Source organism: Macrobrachium rosenbergii, chromosome 19 (assembly GCF_040412425.1).
Source record: "Macrobrachium rosenbergii isolate ZJJX-2024 chromosome 19, ASM4041242v1, whole genome shotgun sequence".
Lineage (NCBI taxonomy): Eukaryota > Metazoa > Arthropoda > Malacostraca > Decapoda > Palaemonidae > Macrobrachium > Macrobrachium rosenbergii.
Window position 1 is genome coordinate 6,594,230 of NC_089759.1, and position 15,881 is coordinate 6,610,110.

General features: G+C 40.1%; 1 protein-coding gene across 3 annotated transcripts in view; it reads left to right on the forward strand.

Moving 5' to 3' along the window:
• Wdr37 (WD repeat domain 37) overlaps nucleotides 1–15,881 on the forward strand; it is a 40,864-nt gene that overhangs the window by 23,290 nt on the left and 1,693 nt on the right. For all 3 annotated transcript variants that reach the window (XM_067120963.1, XM_067120965.1, XM_067120964.1), the window contains 4 exons: nucleotides 1,486–1,658; nucleotides 3,031–3,295; nucleotides 4,804–4,942; nucleotides 15,141–15,210. In XM_067120963.1, the coding sequence (XP_066977064.1) occupies nucleotides 1,486–1,658; nucleotides 3,031–3,295; nucleotides 4,804–4,942; nucleotides 15,141–15,210 (647 nt within the window). The remainder of the gene's footprint in view (nucleotides 1–1,485; nucleotides 1,659–3,030; nucleotides 3,296–4,803; nucleotides 4,943–15,140; nucleotides 15,211–15,881) is intronic.

Consider the following 15,881-nt stretch of genomic DNA (forward strand, 5'->3'; position numbering starts at 1 on the left):
TATAGATTTGTTTACGTAATCTAAATCACACTTCAGCTGCTTGCATAACCATTAAATTCTGATGTGTATAGAAATGAATTTCTGCATTGCTCCACATAACAATCCATCAGTGTAAGTCCAAGCCTGATTGTATTTTGTGCCTTCCATCCCTATTCCAGAGTAGCTGGTATATTATCCAAGCCAGATACGTTGTATTTTAGAGACTTTTTGGCTCTTCATGCAGCTGTTCTGGTTGGCTCTCCTACTTTTTTTTATCTATCTCTGGGAAAATTGCATCCTGTTTAGGATTATTTGGATCTTCTCTGTTCAGAACTTAAAATATTTTCATTTTTCCTTATCATTTTTCCAGCTTTTTGACTGCTCATTTTGTGTAACTTTGTTGTATGTTCTAAACCATATTGTAATTGAATGTGCAGATATGACATCATAACACAGCTTTAGAGGGATTATCCATGAGGATCTCAGGAATAGCTTACTTGTCTTTTCCCCATAGCAAGGCTAAAGGCTTGAGGCTCTGCTCATAGGTGCCCTGGACAATAAGAAGTTCCACAAGTTCAACACTGAGGTTTCCTTGTGTAGTAATACTGTACACCACCAGCTGATAACTATATACGTATTTGAGAACTTTGAAAATTACCTTTTTGTTCAGTCATATAATAATTTATAATATATAGAGATGATTTAATATTCCCCTTATAGGCTAGTGGTCAGATTTTATTGTCTGTACGGTACAGTATTTCCTTAGTTTCAAAGAATTGGGATATACTGATTGGAAAGTGCTTTTTTTTTTTTTTCTATTTATAGGCGAGCTATTTCTAAAGGTAAAGTTCCTTATTTGTTACCTGTTTTATCTAGTATAATATGTCATGTAATTTTTTCTCTGTAATTGGTAATCAATGAAATTTCACAGATTCTTATTGATTGATAAAGGTTTTGTGCAAATGAAATTGGAAATGTTATTGACTATAATTCAAGAGAAATAGCCTTGGAGTTATGTGATCCACTCATCATGAAGCCTGTATTATTCTTTATTACAAGTAAAATCATGTGTAATCTCAGCTTCTTGAATTTTGATTTCTTCATTGTCAAGATAGGAAAGTATCTTTCCTCTGAATATTATTGAAGTATGAAATTCATGTGTTATGGATCCAGTGTACATTTTTTTTACGTTAGGATATTAATATTCTGTTATGATCTCTGTTGTTATGCGCATATAACTCGTTGGTTCTCATCAAGGGTATCTTTCATCTCTCATGTTCTAAGTTAGATAATATTTTCTTGACTTGTCCTTGAGTTGAATTATTTGTAAATGGTTGCCACAATTTTTATTAGACATTAGAATTTTCAAGCCATTGTGTTACATTGAGATAACCACCGCTGTTGGTGTAAGTAAAGCACTGGTAGATGACATTTGCAGTGTACTGTAATATTACTCCTTTTTTAGTAAGAGTGTAATTTATCTGCTTATACTTTCTTTCCTTTCAGATCAGACAGCTTGCATTTGGGGTATAGATGGAGGGCGTAATTTGCTCCAGTACACAGGTCATAGCGGTTCAGTTAATTCTGTCAAGTTTCATCCATCACAGGATCTGATTCTTTCAGCCAGTGGTGATCACTCAGCTCACATTTGGCAGGCAGCCATTACACCAGATCAACTGGTAGGTTTCTGATGTCAAGTGATCATTGCCTTTGGCAACAAAAATCGGTTTCAAGTTACTATTGTACTATTGTTAATGATTGTTTTTTAATAATGAAGTGCGCTCTTGTTTTTATGAGAAACTTTGCGTGTCTTTTTATGAAACATTCTTCATTCTTGTACATCTAGATATATCGCTATTTAGAAAAGTAAGTGGTCTGAGTTTGATTAAATATTTTAGTGGATGCTTGTATACCGAGATTATCAGTTCTCTTTAGGTGTTTTGTACCATTTAGCCGAGTTTACGGCATGTTTATGGCTTAGGTGTGAGCACTGTCTTAATCCAAGAATTTAGTGTCTTTCTTTTGTTAGAATTCTTTAGAACACTAAGAGAGCACCTTGTCCGCTGTAACTTATGCTAAGCATGTTGTTTGACACAAAATGACATAGACAGAATTTTCCAAAAGGAATCTAACATGTGTACCTACTGCGTTTGGGAATGGATCATAGGTTCCAGATGTCGGCCAGGGTCAAGAAAAATGATAAATGTAATTATAAATTCTTTTATGACTTTGAACCAGATGTACTGAAAACATCCAAACAGAATTCATTTTTTATTATTATATAGTAGTTGATTTATTCATTTAGGGCATAGCTTCTTCAGGAAAGTTTGCACCTTTGTTTTAAAAGGAAAATCAGATACATTAGCAATTCACCACATTCAGTATTCACTTGCTCTTAGCTGTGGCTTTTGTTCCAACAGAAAAAGTGATTAACACATTTAGTTTGGTACCAATAGAGGAAGCACTGTATCCTTTAGATCTTCCAGTAGTTTAGTTGACTACTTTCAGAGAATTGCCAAACAATTTGGCAATTTATAAAAGCAGTGGAGAGAGAACAATTTAAATAAAATTGATATAGAGAAATTCTTCAAAGCATCTTAAAAAGATAATGGAATCGCTTGAAGGGTTAATTATATGTTTTCAGACATCTGTTTTCAGGCAACTGAAGCCAAGTCATAATATTAAGTTAATTATTCTCAATGAATGGTAGCTATTGCAACTGCTGCCATTAACTGAGAGCTCATTATTGGGTGTATTCACTTTCCTATTACACTTGTATACAGCATGCATGAAGTTGACTCCCTACCAGTAAAATAGTTTGAATTTAAATGGGTGCTAACCTCTTTCAAGCATAAAATTTCTTGTAAAGCCATGGGTTATGTGCTGTAAATAATTGAAATATAAAAACACTGTATTGGTGAAAGTAAGGTGAGTTTTGATAGCTATCTTTTTCTGGATAGAATTCTTTATTATGTATGCCGTAACAGTAAGTTGCATGTGCACTGAGCGACTGGACAATACAGTACATAGATTTCTGTTTTACCCAATCAGAGAGTCCATTCTTCTGAGGATGAGGTCGATGGTAGTGACCGGGAAGATGAAGACGATGGTGGTGGTATTGGAGGAGGAGGACGTCTCAGTGATGGAGGAGGGGTAGCCTCACTCAGAACCCCTCTTAGAGAGCTGACTGGTCATACCAGTGTGGTCATAGCAGCTGATTGGCTACCTGGTGGAGACCAAGCCATCACTGCAGCCTGGGACAGAACAGCTAATCTATATGATGCCCATACAGGAGAATTGCTCTCACAACTGGTTGGTAAGTTTAGATATTATAGATTGTTTTTGTCTGAAGTTGATGAATAGATTTGCTTGCTACTTGAATTCCCAATGGATATTCTTGATATTTTTCAGATTCCCCATGAATCTTCCTGAAATTTCTTATGACTTCCTGATACTTTTATCAATTGTGGGAGAAACATTAGTGCTTCTCATTGTTCATCATCTATTGTTGCTATTTAAAGGAATAGTATTAGCAGTGGATGTTTGTATATTCTTGATATTTTTGGGATTCCCCATGAATTTTCCTGAAATTTCTTATGACTTCCTGATACTTTTGTCAACTATGAAGAAGCATCAGTGCTTAACTTTGTTCATCGTCTGTTGTTGCTATTTAAAGGAATAGTATTATCAGGAGTAGATAAGGGAAGTCAAAGGAAGGACAGAAATTATGCACAGGGCTATTTAATATGTTCCTGAATATACCATTACCAATTTTGATGAGGTGAAGGTGTAATGTCTTTTGTTATGAGACCTGGTTCTTATGTGAAGCGCAATGAAAATTCAATTATTTATCTTCAGCAGTAGAGTTCCCTCCTCCTTGGACTGTCCACAAAGGCCAAACATTGTTCATGTCCTTGTGAATTACTTAGAGAACTCCCAAAAAATATTAGATACAAAGGTTCCCCTTTTTCATGTTGAAGATGACTCCAAATGTCTATCAGGTGTGGGATATGCTGGCTTGTTGTCAAATAAAACAAATCAGTTTTGTTTACTTAGCATTGCTGTTGTTTTCTCAGTAGAATTGTTAAAAATATGATTAGCACTTGAGGTTACTAAAATTATACCACCTTAGTTGTAATTTTTAGTGATTAGAGCCTATAGTATCCCTTAAGAATTTTTGTCTAGATTTTTACTTGGAACAAAAAGCTCTAATCCCACTAGTTAAATGATGCTAGTAGAAATCTTAGAATTTGTTGGCTCAGTGTTCATGTTGACAATTAGGAAAATTATGATGTCGATAAAGCAGGTAAAGCTGCAAATATTAGGTGTCTCATAATTTGCAAACTACATGGAGAAATGAATCCAGTAGTAATAAATGAGGATGGATCAAACCCATTATTGGATTGTAAAGTGATATTGACCTTTTGATATTTTATGAATACAGTAGTCCACTTGGCCCAGGCCTTCTATGCAGACAATGCAAGTTATCACTAACCACCAAACATGTTTTATGTGAAGGTCCTAACTAATCAACAGTCCATGTCAGGTTTTGAAAGCAAATTACAAAGTATATTTATCCAATTAGTAAATTTTTGAAGTTTCTTAATGCTATGTTATATTCTTGAGACTGTATCCTTCAGCTGTGACTCGGTAGGCTGGTTAAACTACCCAATAATTATAGTAATTTGTAGTTTAGATTTTCTGAGATGCCTTAGCATTTTCAGTGTGTGTGGGTGTTGATAGTAAATGATTATGGTATTTAAAACTTAGCTTTATTCCCGTAACTGTTCAGTTTTGTTTTATCTTTCTATCATATCTATGCAGGGCATGACCAGGAGTTAACACACTGTTGTTCGCATCCAACGCAGCGATTGGTTGTCACAGCAAGTAAGGATACTACCTTCCGGCTTTGGGATTTCAGGGAGCCAATCCATTCTGTTTCAGTCTTCCAAGGTCACACAGAGTAAGTTTTAAAGAATAAGTCTTGGGATAATGTTCATTTTGTGTTATATACAAATGTTATGTATCATTTCCCTCAGTGATATAATTTTGCTGTACCATACATACCAAATTCGTATTCTCTGGTGCCGTGCAGAAAGTGACTTAGCAGGTATTAATTAGTTTTGCTTCACAGTAAACCCATGAGTTATAATTTAGCCCAAGTTTGTGGTCAGCATATTTGCCAGATGCCCCACCCTGATTTTTAAACATTTCTGCTGATCAGCAGCACTGTGATAATCACACGTCACTAGGTTCCTAGTAGGTAAGAGCCCCACTTTTCATTTCTGCCTTGTTGGTAACAAAGCATTGATATCCTGTTAAAATGGTTATTAGTTTATGATTTATTGATTTAATTCATTGTTATTTAATCACATAAGCATTTATCAATTTTATTTTCTCTCCATTTCCAATTTTTGTGCATTTGAGGGATTGTTGTGAGAAAATTATTGCAATACACTCCCTGAACACCTGAATTAACCCTGGTCACTGACCAGCCCGAACTACATCCCCATAGCTTTTACCCACTAAGTGGGTAATAAACTGTCAGCGTTACCAACGCTTACAGAAAAATCTTGTCAAATGAGTTACCTGAAGTACCGTTGGCAACACTGCTGCAAGTCCCGGCCAAGTGAGGCCAAGATCTCCAATTGCTTTTTGTTCGCCATGCTGTGTGGGTGTGTCCCACATCAGGCGAACTTTTGGTCATTTAGCCCGACCCCCATTCAAGATTTTGGACATCAGATCACAATTTGGACTGTTTTCAATACATTTTCTCCTGGATGGATACTTTATTGATGGGATTTGGAACTTCTCTCCCGATTTTGACTTTGGGATCAGTACTTTGGATTCGATTGGATAAGTCAAACAAGAAGACGTTACCGTCTGCTAGCGCCAATACTTCAACTTCATTTACATCTTCGACAACAGAGCCTTCTACAATTGGAGATGCTGACGCTCATCGTCCCTACACGTCCTGCAAGCGTAGGATGAGTACCCTCAAACACGATCGACATTCTGTTTGTGTTTTTATGTAGGAAGATACAGTGTAGTATCAGTCAGATAGGCGGCGAGTCTTGGTCGGCAGATCAGATGGAAGAATTATTCAAAAAGTTAGAGGACAAGTTACTAGCTGAGCATGTCTAGTCTATTTTTCTAGCTTTATGACTAAATTAACGGAAACTAGAGATAAGGGTAGTAGTAATAGTGTTGTAGATACTAATCGTTCTTTTTCAGCCCCCCTGCCTGTTCTAGAACCAGCCCTAACGGGTGCTGGGGGTCATGGAGAACCGCAAACCTCGAAGGTAGGATCTGCCGGCCCCCCCCGGCACGGAGCAGGCAGTGTTGGCAGCAGATTTCCCCCTTCCCTCTAAAAGCGTAAGTTCTAAGGTGGATTTAGAATTAGGAATCACTCAGAAGGGTAGGGATTCTAATTAGGAAGTATTCAGGAAAAGTAGTTGAGCGTGGTCTTCTTTGGGTTTAGGTCTCTCATTTAGATCAATCGTCGGTTTTATTTCCTGCTTCGTGCTTTGTGCAACAAAGGTTTCCAGATCCGTGGAGGGTCGTTCAGATTTGGTTTCTGATGTATCTGTTCTGAATTTTTGTTTTCCTTGAATATTCCTCCTTTGAAGGTTCCTTTTCCTTTGGGTGTTTAAAATTTTGTTCGTCTTGCGATGGTGGTAATTCTTGGTGATTTTTCAAATATTCATGATCATGTCTTAAACAATTTTCTGATTTGATAATGTCTATCAAGATTATCAGGGGCTTAACAGGACCAGGCTATTTTCTTCGAATTTTCTGATTTGATAATGTCTATCAAGATTATCAGGAGCAGGGGGAACAGAACCAGTCTTTTTCTTTGAAATCTATGGCCTCTTCGGCCGTTACGGAAATTTCCCGTTTTTCCCCCTTTTTTCTTCTAAGCCTTCTTCCATTGCCCTTCTCAATATTCTTTTTTCAGGTCCGCTCTTGGGGGCTCTCAGGGTCTTTGTTGCGCATCCTGTTTTCTTGGCTTTTAACTCATCAGAGCAAGGCTTTCTTGCTTCAACCCTGTATTTCAGAGCTCAGCGCCCCCCCCCCCCTCTCTGTTCGGGGTTAAGGGAAGGGGTACTTTTTACGGATCCGTCGTCTTATCACCTTTTGCAAATCCGGTGGTTTCTCAGGCATCCGGTCTAGTTGCTTCTCAGTTGTTTGCAGAGGCGTCAGCAACTCCTTATTTCATTCTTTATGGGTTCCTAACTGTAATGTATCCTCCGCGATTCTTGCGGATGCTACGGCAGTCGGCAATTCACCTGCGCCAGCGTTCAGTGTATCAGCACCAATAGTTTCCGCAGCCTTTCCATTCTCCAGGATAGTTGGTAACTACCTTCTTCTGTTACCTTCGGTTCGGTACCTCGTAACTTCCCCTTCAATACTCCTTTGAGTTTAGGTCCGGTTGGGACCTTCTCCATCTGTCCAACGTCGGCGTTGGGCGCTCCGGTGGTTACTTTGAGTGTGGCTTCTTCCTTCTTCCCTCCTCCGGCTTCTTCTTTCTCAACTTTCTGGCAGGTTTTCTCTGTCCCTCCATTTAGGCATCCATGTTGGTTCCGGGTCTTCAGTTCCGGATTCCCACTCTCATGCGGTTTTGATACATCCGGATTTGAGTGGTTCGGGTGTTGCGGCCTCTTCTCTCTCAGGAGTGGGCATGGTCTGCCCAGGTGTTGCATCATCCCTGTTGGGTGGTGCGGGGTTTGCTCAACCTAGACTTTGGTGCCTCCAGTATGTTCGCGACTGATACGTCAGGTGTCCTTCTCACGCACCCAGGTGTAGCAGTTCCAGGTTTTCGAGTTCGGCGCTTGCTGGGGATCGGCCTGCCTCTGTTCCTGTTCGGCTTTGTCGAAGACCAGTCCGACAATCCTCCCTCTTGGTCGAACCAGTCCGACAAGGATTGTTCATTTGAAGAAGAGGATCCGGTCAATCATCAAAGATATTGGTTCTCCTTCAGCCAATGAGAATAAGCGGATGGTAGACTTCATCCTCAGGAGGGGGTTTTAACAAGGTATCCTTAATCCAAGGTTCGGAGGAGCTCTTCACTACCTTTGTCAATTGTTTGGTCTCAACGATGTTCTTGGAGGACACCTTTTGCAGCTATATGCGACAGAACCTGTGGATGTGTCCAGGTTGTTGCTCAAACAAGATGATTTCTTCCTCCGGTCTGGTACTGCCTGACACCTCTTCACTTCGGTGTCAGTAAGGCTGGCATACCAGGTTAACATGTCGCTTGACTATACAACGTTCTTTGGCAGAAGAGGAGGGGCTTCTTTTGAAGCTTCTGCCTCACTATCCGGACATTTGGAGAGGATTCTGTTGTGGGAGCCTTTTGCGCTCTGTAACAGTTTTAGGGAGGAGGATATCTCCTCCATGGTCTATTTCGTGTAGCCATCGTCAGCAGTAGCGTCACAGCAAGCTATGATTAGTGTGGCTGCTCCGGGTTCAGGGATGTGGCCAGTATAACGAACTTGTTGCTTCTAACTCATGTCTCCAGTTTCGGCAAATATGCATCGTTGAAAGTACAAAATGTAGAATAGAGGGTTCCTGTTTACAAGGAACAGCTGGTACCCACTTGAAGAAGCCTTTTAGGGAGAATGTCTGGGACTTCCACATCGAGAATACAGGTATAATCTGGAATGATTCTCGCTTGTCAGATCGTCTGTGATAGTCTGAAACGATCTGATCAGATCGTCTGTGATAGTCGCATCTGACATCCGGAAGGTCTATAGTCTCCCCTCTTCCCGACGTTCATCTGTACTCAGATGCCTCATATCAAGGTTGAGGAGCAACCTTGGAGGAACCCAGGCTTCGGGCCTCTGGAGGGATCGGGATCGAGAGGAGTCATAACCTTCAGGAACCTCAGGGCTATAAAGGAAGCCCTCAGGTGTTTCTCAGTCCAAGTGCGCAACACAATAGTGGGTCTGCTTTGCACATCGTAACTGCCGTGTCGTATCTGAGAACTTGAGGGAACAAGATCATTAGAACTTGGAGGTGTATACTTTCTGCCATTCGGTCTCATTCATCAGGTAATCAGGAATTGCGGTAGTGTCAAGACGTCTGTGACTCTAGCTCCTTACTGGCTCTAACACCCTCGGTTCTGGATTTCCTAATGCTTCTTACGGAAGTTCCGATATTCCTCCTCATGCGGAAGATCTTTTAGACAACCGCATTTTCACCATTATCATCCAAACTCTTGTGTGATGAACCTAGTTGCGGGCGACTGCCGAGCGAACAGCTGACAGTCCAAGACACTCTAAAGTTATGTCTAGACAGTGTTTCCTTCAGCTTCAGAAGTCAACCCGTAGCTTTACCAGGTCAACTTGACATGGGGAAGTCTGTGTCGTAAGGAAGGTCATTCCATCTTTAGGCCTGCCATAACTGAAATAGTGGGTTTTCTCTTATTCCTTCGGAAAGTCAAGATTCTTCCATTTTCGGCTATTGCTGGCTACCGCTCAGCACTTTGCAGTACATTTTTCTATTTTCCTGAAATTTCTAGCAGTAAGATCTTCTTTGACTTGTTACGTTCCCTCAGGCTCCCTCGTGAGATTTGTCGGAAGTTTTAATGTTAAGATAATTGGTTAGGTGTTTTATTTCTTTCTTTCGGCTTTAGCTGCAGATAAAACAATGGGCGAGCTTCGGGAAGTTTCCTAGGCCAGTTTCCTAGGTGGGAAATGATAAGTATTTCTCTTCTTCTGGAAGTCGTGGCGAAGACAGAGTCTTAAACTCTGCTTCGTTCGTTTAAGGTTCTTTATCTGCAAGTGTTCGGTTCCGGCATCAGCGGGGATATCTTTATGTACGATGCGAATAATTATCAAAGGTTGATAAACTCCGTCCGCTTCCGCGTACACTTCTTGTCTCTCCGCAGAATCCTTCCCGTCCGCTGTCGAAGGAAGCGATTAGTTACTTTTGGAGAAATGGTTCCTGGTTTCTGGTTCATAAGCGCTCACTACACAAACACAGTTGCGGGCACACTTCACGATTCTCGTGTGGTGCGAGCTTTATGGTTTAATTTGACCTTATATTTAGCATTTAACAGTTTTTTTTTACAGTATTTGTAGTATGTCCACTTCATCTCTTTTCTAAGGAATGGTTCAGAGTCTTCTATTCTGGAGGTAGTTGCTTGCGAGTCTGTCTTTGTTTTCTTCCTTCACTTAAGAGACATCAATTTGCCCCACTGTGTATAGTGGCGAATTCTCCCTGTCTAGGTGCGTTCAGTTAGCTGAGGTGGTATTCTCTTAGTGCGAAGACTTCTGAAGGTTATTCATTTAGTCCACGTTTAACGGCGAAGTCTATTATCTAGGTGCGCTCATTTAGCTAAGGTAGTATTCACGTGGTGCGATGATTATTAGGTTAACCAGATAGAAAAATTCCTTTTAGGCTTTAGAATCTTAAGCAACAGTGATAGTATAATCACATGAACTTAAGTTCAGAGTATCTTAAGTATCCTAGTCTTTGATAGTTTCCCTACGAGAGTCCAAAGAGGTGCTCTCATAGGCTAGCCTAGGTTGTTTCGTCGGCACTGGGATACTTCTGTGCTCGTCGGCCTTTGCCGCAACCTGCATGGCGGAGGGTCATCGGCTTGGCACACTGCCTCATTCCCTCCTTAATGGGTAGGCTCTGAATAGTCACTTGGGAGATGCATCCTCTCCTTTTTACATGAATGTTATTCTCTTAGTCCGTGTGTTGCAGCTAACCCTTCTATCGTGGGTGCGTTCATTGAGCTAAGGGGGTACTCTCTTAGTGCGGAGGTTCTTAGCAGCGGCCACTTGGAAGTCGGTGTCGTTTTTCACGACTTCTACCTAAAGACGTTCAGTTTTCTTCGAAGAAGAATTTCTCGCTTGTTCCCTTTGCGATGACCAACTTGATCTTATAATTTCGTAGTAATGTTAAGGGTGGGAGAAACTAAAGGTATTGAATATAGTCAGAGGAATTTTGGATTCTCTGTTAGTCGGGGTTCATAGTGAGAATATTAAGTTTGACTTTAGTACTGTGAAGATAGGCAGATCCAGTGGACAGGTTTGGTTTCTTCAACCTCTTCTGCGCAGACATCGGCGGCAACGGACGGCGAAGAACTCAAGATCCTGCACACTCAACTTCTCCTCCATACATGAGAGGCTATAATAGCCACATGGGAGGTTCTTCGTTCCATACATGAGAGTGCTTTGATTAGCCACATGGGAGGTTCATTGTACCCCTCCATACATGAGAGTGCTTTGATTAGCCACATGGTAGGTTCATTTTTATTTTGCCCCTCCATACATGAGAGTGCTTTGATTAGCCACATGGGAGGTTCATGACTCCACCAATCATGGGAGGCAGTGATTAGCCACATGGTAGGTTGGTTTTACTATTTTTTTTGCCAAGTGCTACTAATCCATGAGGAGGTTTGAATACCACATGAGAAATAATAGCTGGACTCAGACCCTCCATAAATGAGAGTGCTTTGATTAGCCACATGGGAGGTTCATTGTTCTCCACTAATCATGGGAGGCTGTGATTAGCCACATGGTAGGTTGGTTTTTATTTTGCTACTCTATCCATGAGGAGGGTTGAATACCACATGAGAGGTAGCTCAACTCAGACCCTCCATAAGTGAGAGTGCTTTGATTAGCCACATGTGAGGTTCATCGTTCTCCACTAATCATGGGAGGCTGTGATTAGCCACATGGTAGGTTGGTTTTTATTTTGATACTCTTTTCCATGAGGAGGTTTGAATACCACATGAGAGTTAGCTCTACTCAGACAGTACCTAGACATGAGACTGACATTTTACTCTCTTTAGACATTCTCACCTGCCGGGTGGGATAACCAGGTGAGGATACATTCATTTATACAGAGTAGGCGAATAATGAGTTACCTGCTTTCCCTGGTGGCAGGTCGGGCTGAATTAGATTGATCCCACCTCCACTAAATTTTGTTAATCAGGCTAATTCAGGTGTTCAGGGAGTGTATTGCAATATGAAGTTTTTATAATAAAACTAATATTGTAATAATTACCTGAACACCTGAATGATTCCCACCCTCCTCCCCACTTCAATTTGAATAGTGGATAACGAATTGGGGATCTCGGCCTCACTGGCTGGGACTTGCAGCAGTGTTGCTAACGGTACTTCAGGTAACTCATTTGACAAGATTTTCCTGTAGAGCGTTCCCAACGTGACAGTTTATTACCCACTTAGTGGGTAAAAGCTATGGGGATGTAGTTCCTGGTCAGTGACCAGGGCTAATTCAGGTGTTCAGGTAATTATTACAATTTAGTTTTATTATGAAAACTTCATTTTTATAAAAAAACTGATTATCTTCATATAGATTGTTTATTCATACTGAGCTGAAATTGTAGTCACAGTTTCCATAGAAATGCCCATTCTGAAGTCTTAAAGATGGAAGAAGTGGGAAAGCTATGAGTGACTCTCTGCACATATGCAATTGTGAACTATCAACTGGTAGGAACTACTTAACTCTTGTAGATTAGATTGGATAAAGTAATGATAAGGGAAAAGAAGGGAGGCACTTCAATATTTGATTGAGAAATTTGTTACATGTAAAAACCTCACTTGTTCTTAGAAAACCTCTTGATCCTAGTGAACCAAAATCCTGATTTAGGCAGGAAGTAGGCCATTTTAGAGTCCTTGCTTTTCCAAAGGCCTGTTTGAATCTAGTGGAGCTCTTGAGGACAAAGAACCAAGTCCCCAAGTATTTTCTTGGAGTATTGTGAGTAGTTGAGCACTCAGAGAGGAAATTAGATATATAGTTTGTCTGACAGAATCCAGAAAACTACACCTTTGGGAGAGGAAGATGTAATGTCACAATGTAGAATGTAGCAATTATTTAATAATTACTCCATGCATCTGCACTCATGAAGGTTGTAACCTCCTAGTGTTTGCTCAAAGCATGGCAGTTGGAAGAGCCCTGATCTACATTTTACTCCCTCCTTGGCCATCCACATTCCCTGAAACATTAACAAATACCTGTTGGATGAAATGCGCCAGTCAGTGGGATACTAAGATCTTGGAGTATTAAATCCTCTGTTGATACATTGACAAGAAAGTTCCCAGTCGTGAACTCTTGAGACCTTGGTCCTCCCTAGGCAGTGATGATGACTTCCACAGGATGGGGGTAAAGGTCATAGGCATGAGTGGATATCAAGGCTGGAATAGTCCACAAGGTAGTGATACTGTCTTAAACATCGACCCCTGGTTGTAATAGTACTTCCAAAGACCAAGGCTCCAACACTTGATAAAAGTTTGCCATGAAGCCTTAACTGTACATACTGAGTGTCTCTCCTAAGGTGCAGGCAACATATGGAGACCCAGAACTGGAATAGGTGTATCTGGTGGGTTACTGCTCCTATCGTCACATCCACAAAAGAATCTGCCATACTGTTTGGCAAAGGATGAGGATTCAGAGTTTGCAGAAAACAGGAAGTTATTGCTTCAGTGATTTCTGAAATTAGTCGACAAACATTGACCTTTGCTTGGGTTTGGTAATCTTAGGGATTCCACTCATCAATCTGTTCACAATATCCATGAACACTAAAGCGCTGGTTTATTGCTCTGCTCTGCTAGGTCCAGTTACCAGGGAGATGGACATTGTAATGCAGTCATCAGACAAATTTGGTGCCTTTTTCCCATTCTGCCTGATCAGGCGAGTCTTAGTAAAACTTCAAACTCAAACAATGAGGTGATTTCCTCTGCTCCACTTTGATCCTAGCAATGGCTTACCAGTCTTCTAGATATAGTCATCAAAAAGCCCAGGGCTCTTCCACCCTGGGAGAAACTTCTAAAATGGATGCACTTCACAAATTCCATGATTTGCTGGAGCTATTAAATTTTCATGAATGAAGGTTTTCCAGCAAATATGCAAAGAGAAGCTTTTTGGAAGTTTCACTCCAGCAGTGAGTCTTTTTAATGGAAAGTGGGCCAAGTTTGTCGGTGTCAAGCCAGAAGTGTCTTACACACAACACTTCTGGCTTGACTGTTCCAGTAATAGCAGACTTTTTACATTTCTCCTTATGCAGAAATTGTGTGCGTTTGAAGGATACATAGCTGCTCTTTTCTTGAGTTTACATTTATTGCAGTTTGGATGTGATTGCTGAATAGGCATCCCAGACTTGATTAAGCATTTTGGTTAGTCTGTTCCAAGGGCTTCTGTGAAGCCACTTTGCTGGGATTTGTGCTTGGCATTGAGGAACTTGGTATGCCCCTCTATGAACCTCTCCTTGAATTATCTCTGAATCTGCGAAGCTTGTCCTTGAGCTTCAGGTATTATCTGCAGTTGTGACCCACTCAAAGAGCTAATCATTTATCAGAATCTTTGGGCGGGATTGTGTTGCCTAACTGCAATTTTTTCCTTGCTCTTGATTGAAGTTATTTTTTTTTTTTTTTATCTCTGCCTTACCTACTGTCCCCTCTCCTGCAAGGACCCTCTTTGTCCCATCAGGGTGGTCAAAGCTTTGTTTACTACAAACTCAGGCTTCCATTCTCCTTCTTCAATACTTTCTCCACATAGGCCATGGGACAAAACAAATTTTGAATAATACAATCTATGGCCCTGTCAAATGAGCTTGAGAACTTACTCTGATGTGTCACATTGATTATCTCCATTGAAGGTGAAAGCACAGGGAGTGCATGCCTTCCCTCATCTTTGAGCTTTAAACATACTGCATTTTAATGTATTCTTGCTGGGGATGAATGCCTCGGTAGATCATGTGTAACCAGTGGGGAGGGAACATGTACCTTCAGATTCATCCGCAGCATCATAACCTTCTTGGATTTATCCCTTTATATTGTGTGTTGATGGTGGGTGCTTCATCACATCCTCATACTCGCTACTTGCTTATTAATCCCATGTGTAGAATAACCAAGGTTTGACTTCAGTACTCTACTATTGTGATTATATGGCTACATCAGTGTGGTCATGACTACTTTGCATCTTTTGGCCAGCTGTGTCCATGCCGTAGCAGCCTGTCACTCTCGATTGATACAGATGAGTGACTGGGTGTTTCCTCGTCTGTGGAAGTCAGTAATATGTAATTATTGGGAATGGACAAAAAAATATCCATTTTTATTAAGAATATTCTTTCTGTATAACTTTAATCTTGTCATCATTGGAGAATAAAATAATTTCTTTTACAGGAGTGTGACTTCAGTGTCCTTTACACGAGAAGACAAGGTAGTGTCTGGATCAGATGATCGAAGCGTTAAGGTTAGTTTTTCAAATTGTGTTTGTTGTGAAAGTAATGACTTGTACAATAAACAGTTATTTGGTTTTTGTCCTATCATATTTAAAGTATCTTTTAATGTGATGTTGCTACAGTACCTGCTTGTCTGGAAGGTATACAGTACAGAATATTAATTTTGATACCAAACATTATATATAGTGCTGTATAATTTTTAAAATTCATTTCAAATTTCACTATTTAAGCTATCAGATCTTTAAGTGAAGAGGAATTGTTTTTGTCGTATTGCATTCCATATACAAGCTTTAAAGTTATAGATTTAATGTTAATCAAGTACAGTAGTAGGAAAACTTTACTAGAGGTTGAGAGTTAAAATAAGTTTGCCGCCACTATAATCTAATGCTTTACATATTTACTGTATCTCAGGAGCATAGTACAGAAATTAGCTCAGTTCTTGTCGACCCAAGAAGATTGGTATTCACTAGATATACGCTTACTTTCAATACCCCAATACACCAGAATAGCTAAAATCTGGGAATACTTAAAACCCCCTAAAAACGCTTATAACTGCCTATTTTGATAGTTCAAAACACCAAAAAATCCTCTAAAAATGCTTATACCTGAATATTTTAATAGTTTTATCACAAAAAGTGTAGTTAGTCACAAAAATTTTATGAAAATACAGTGATAATTTGTG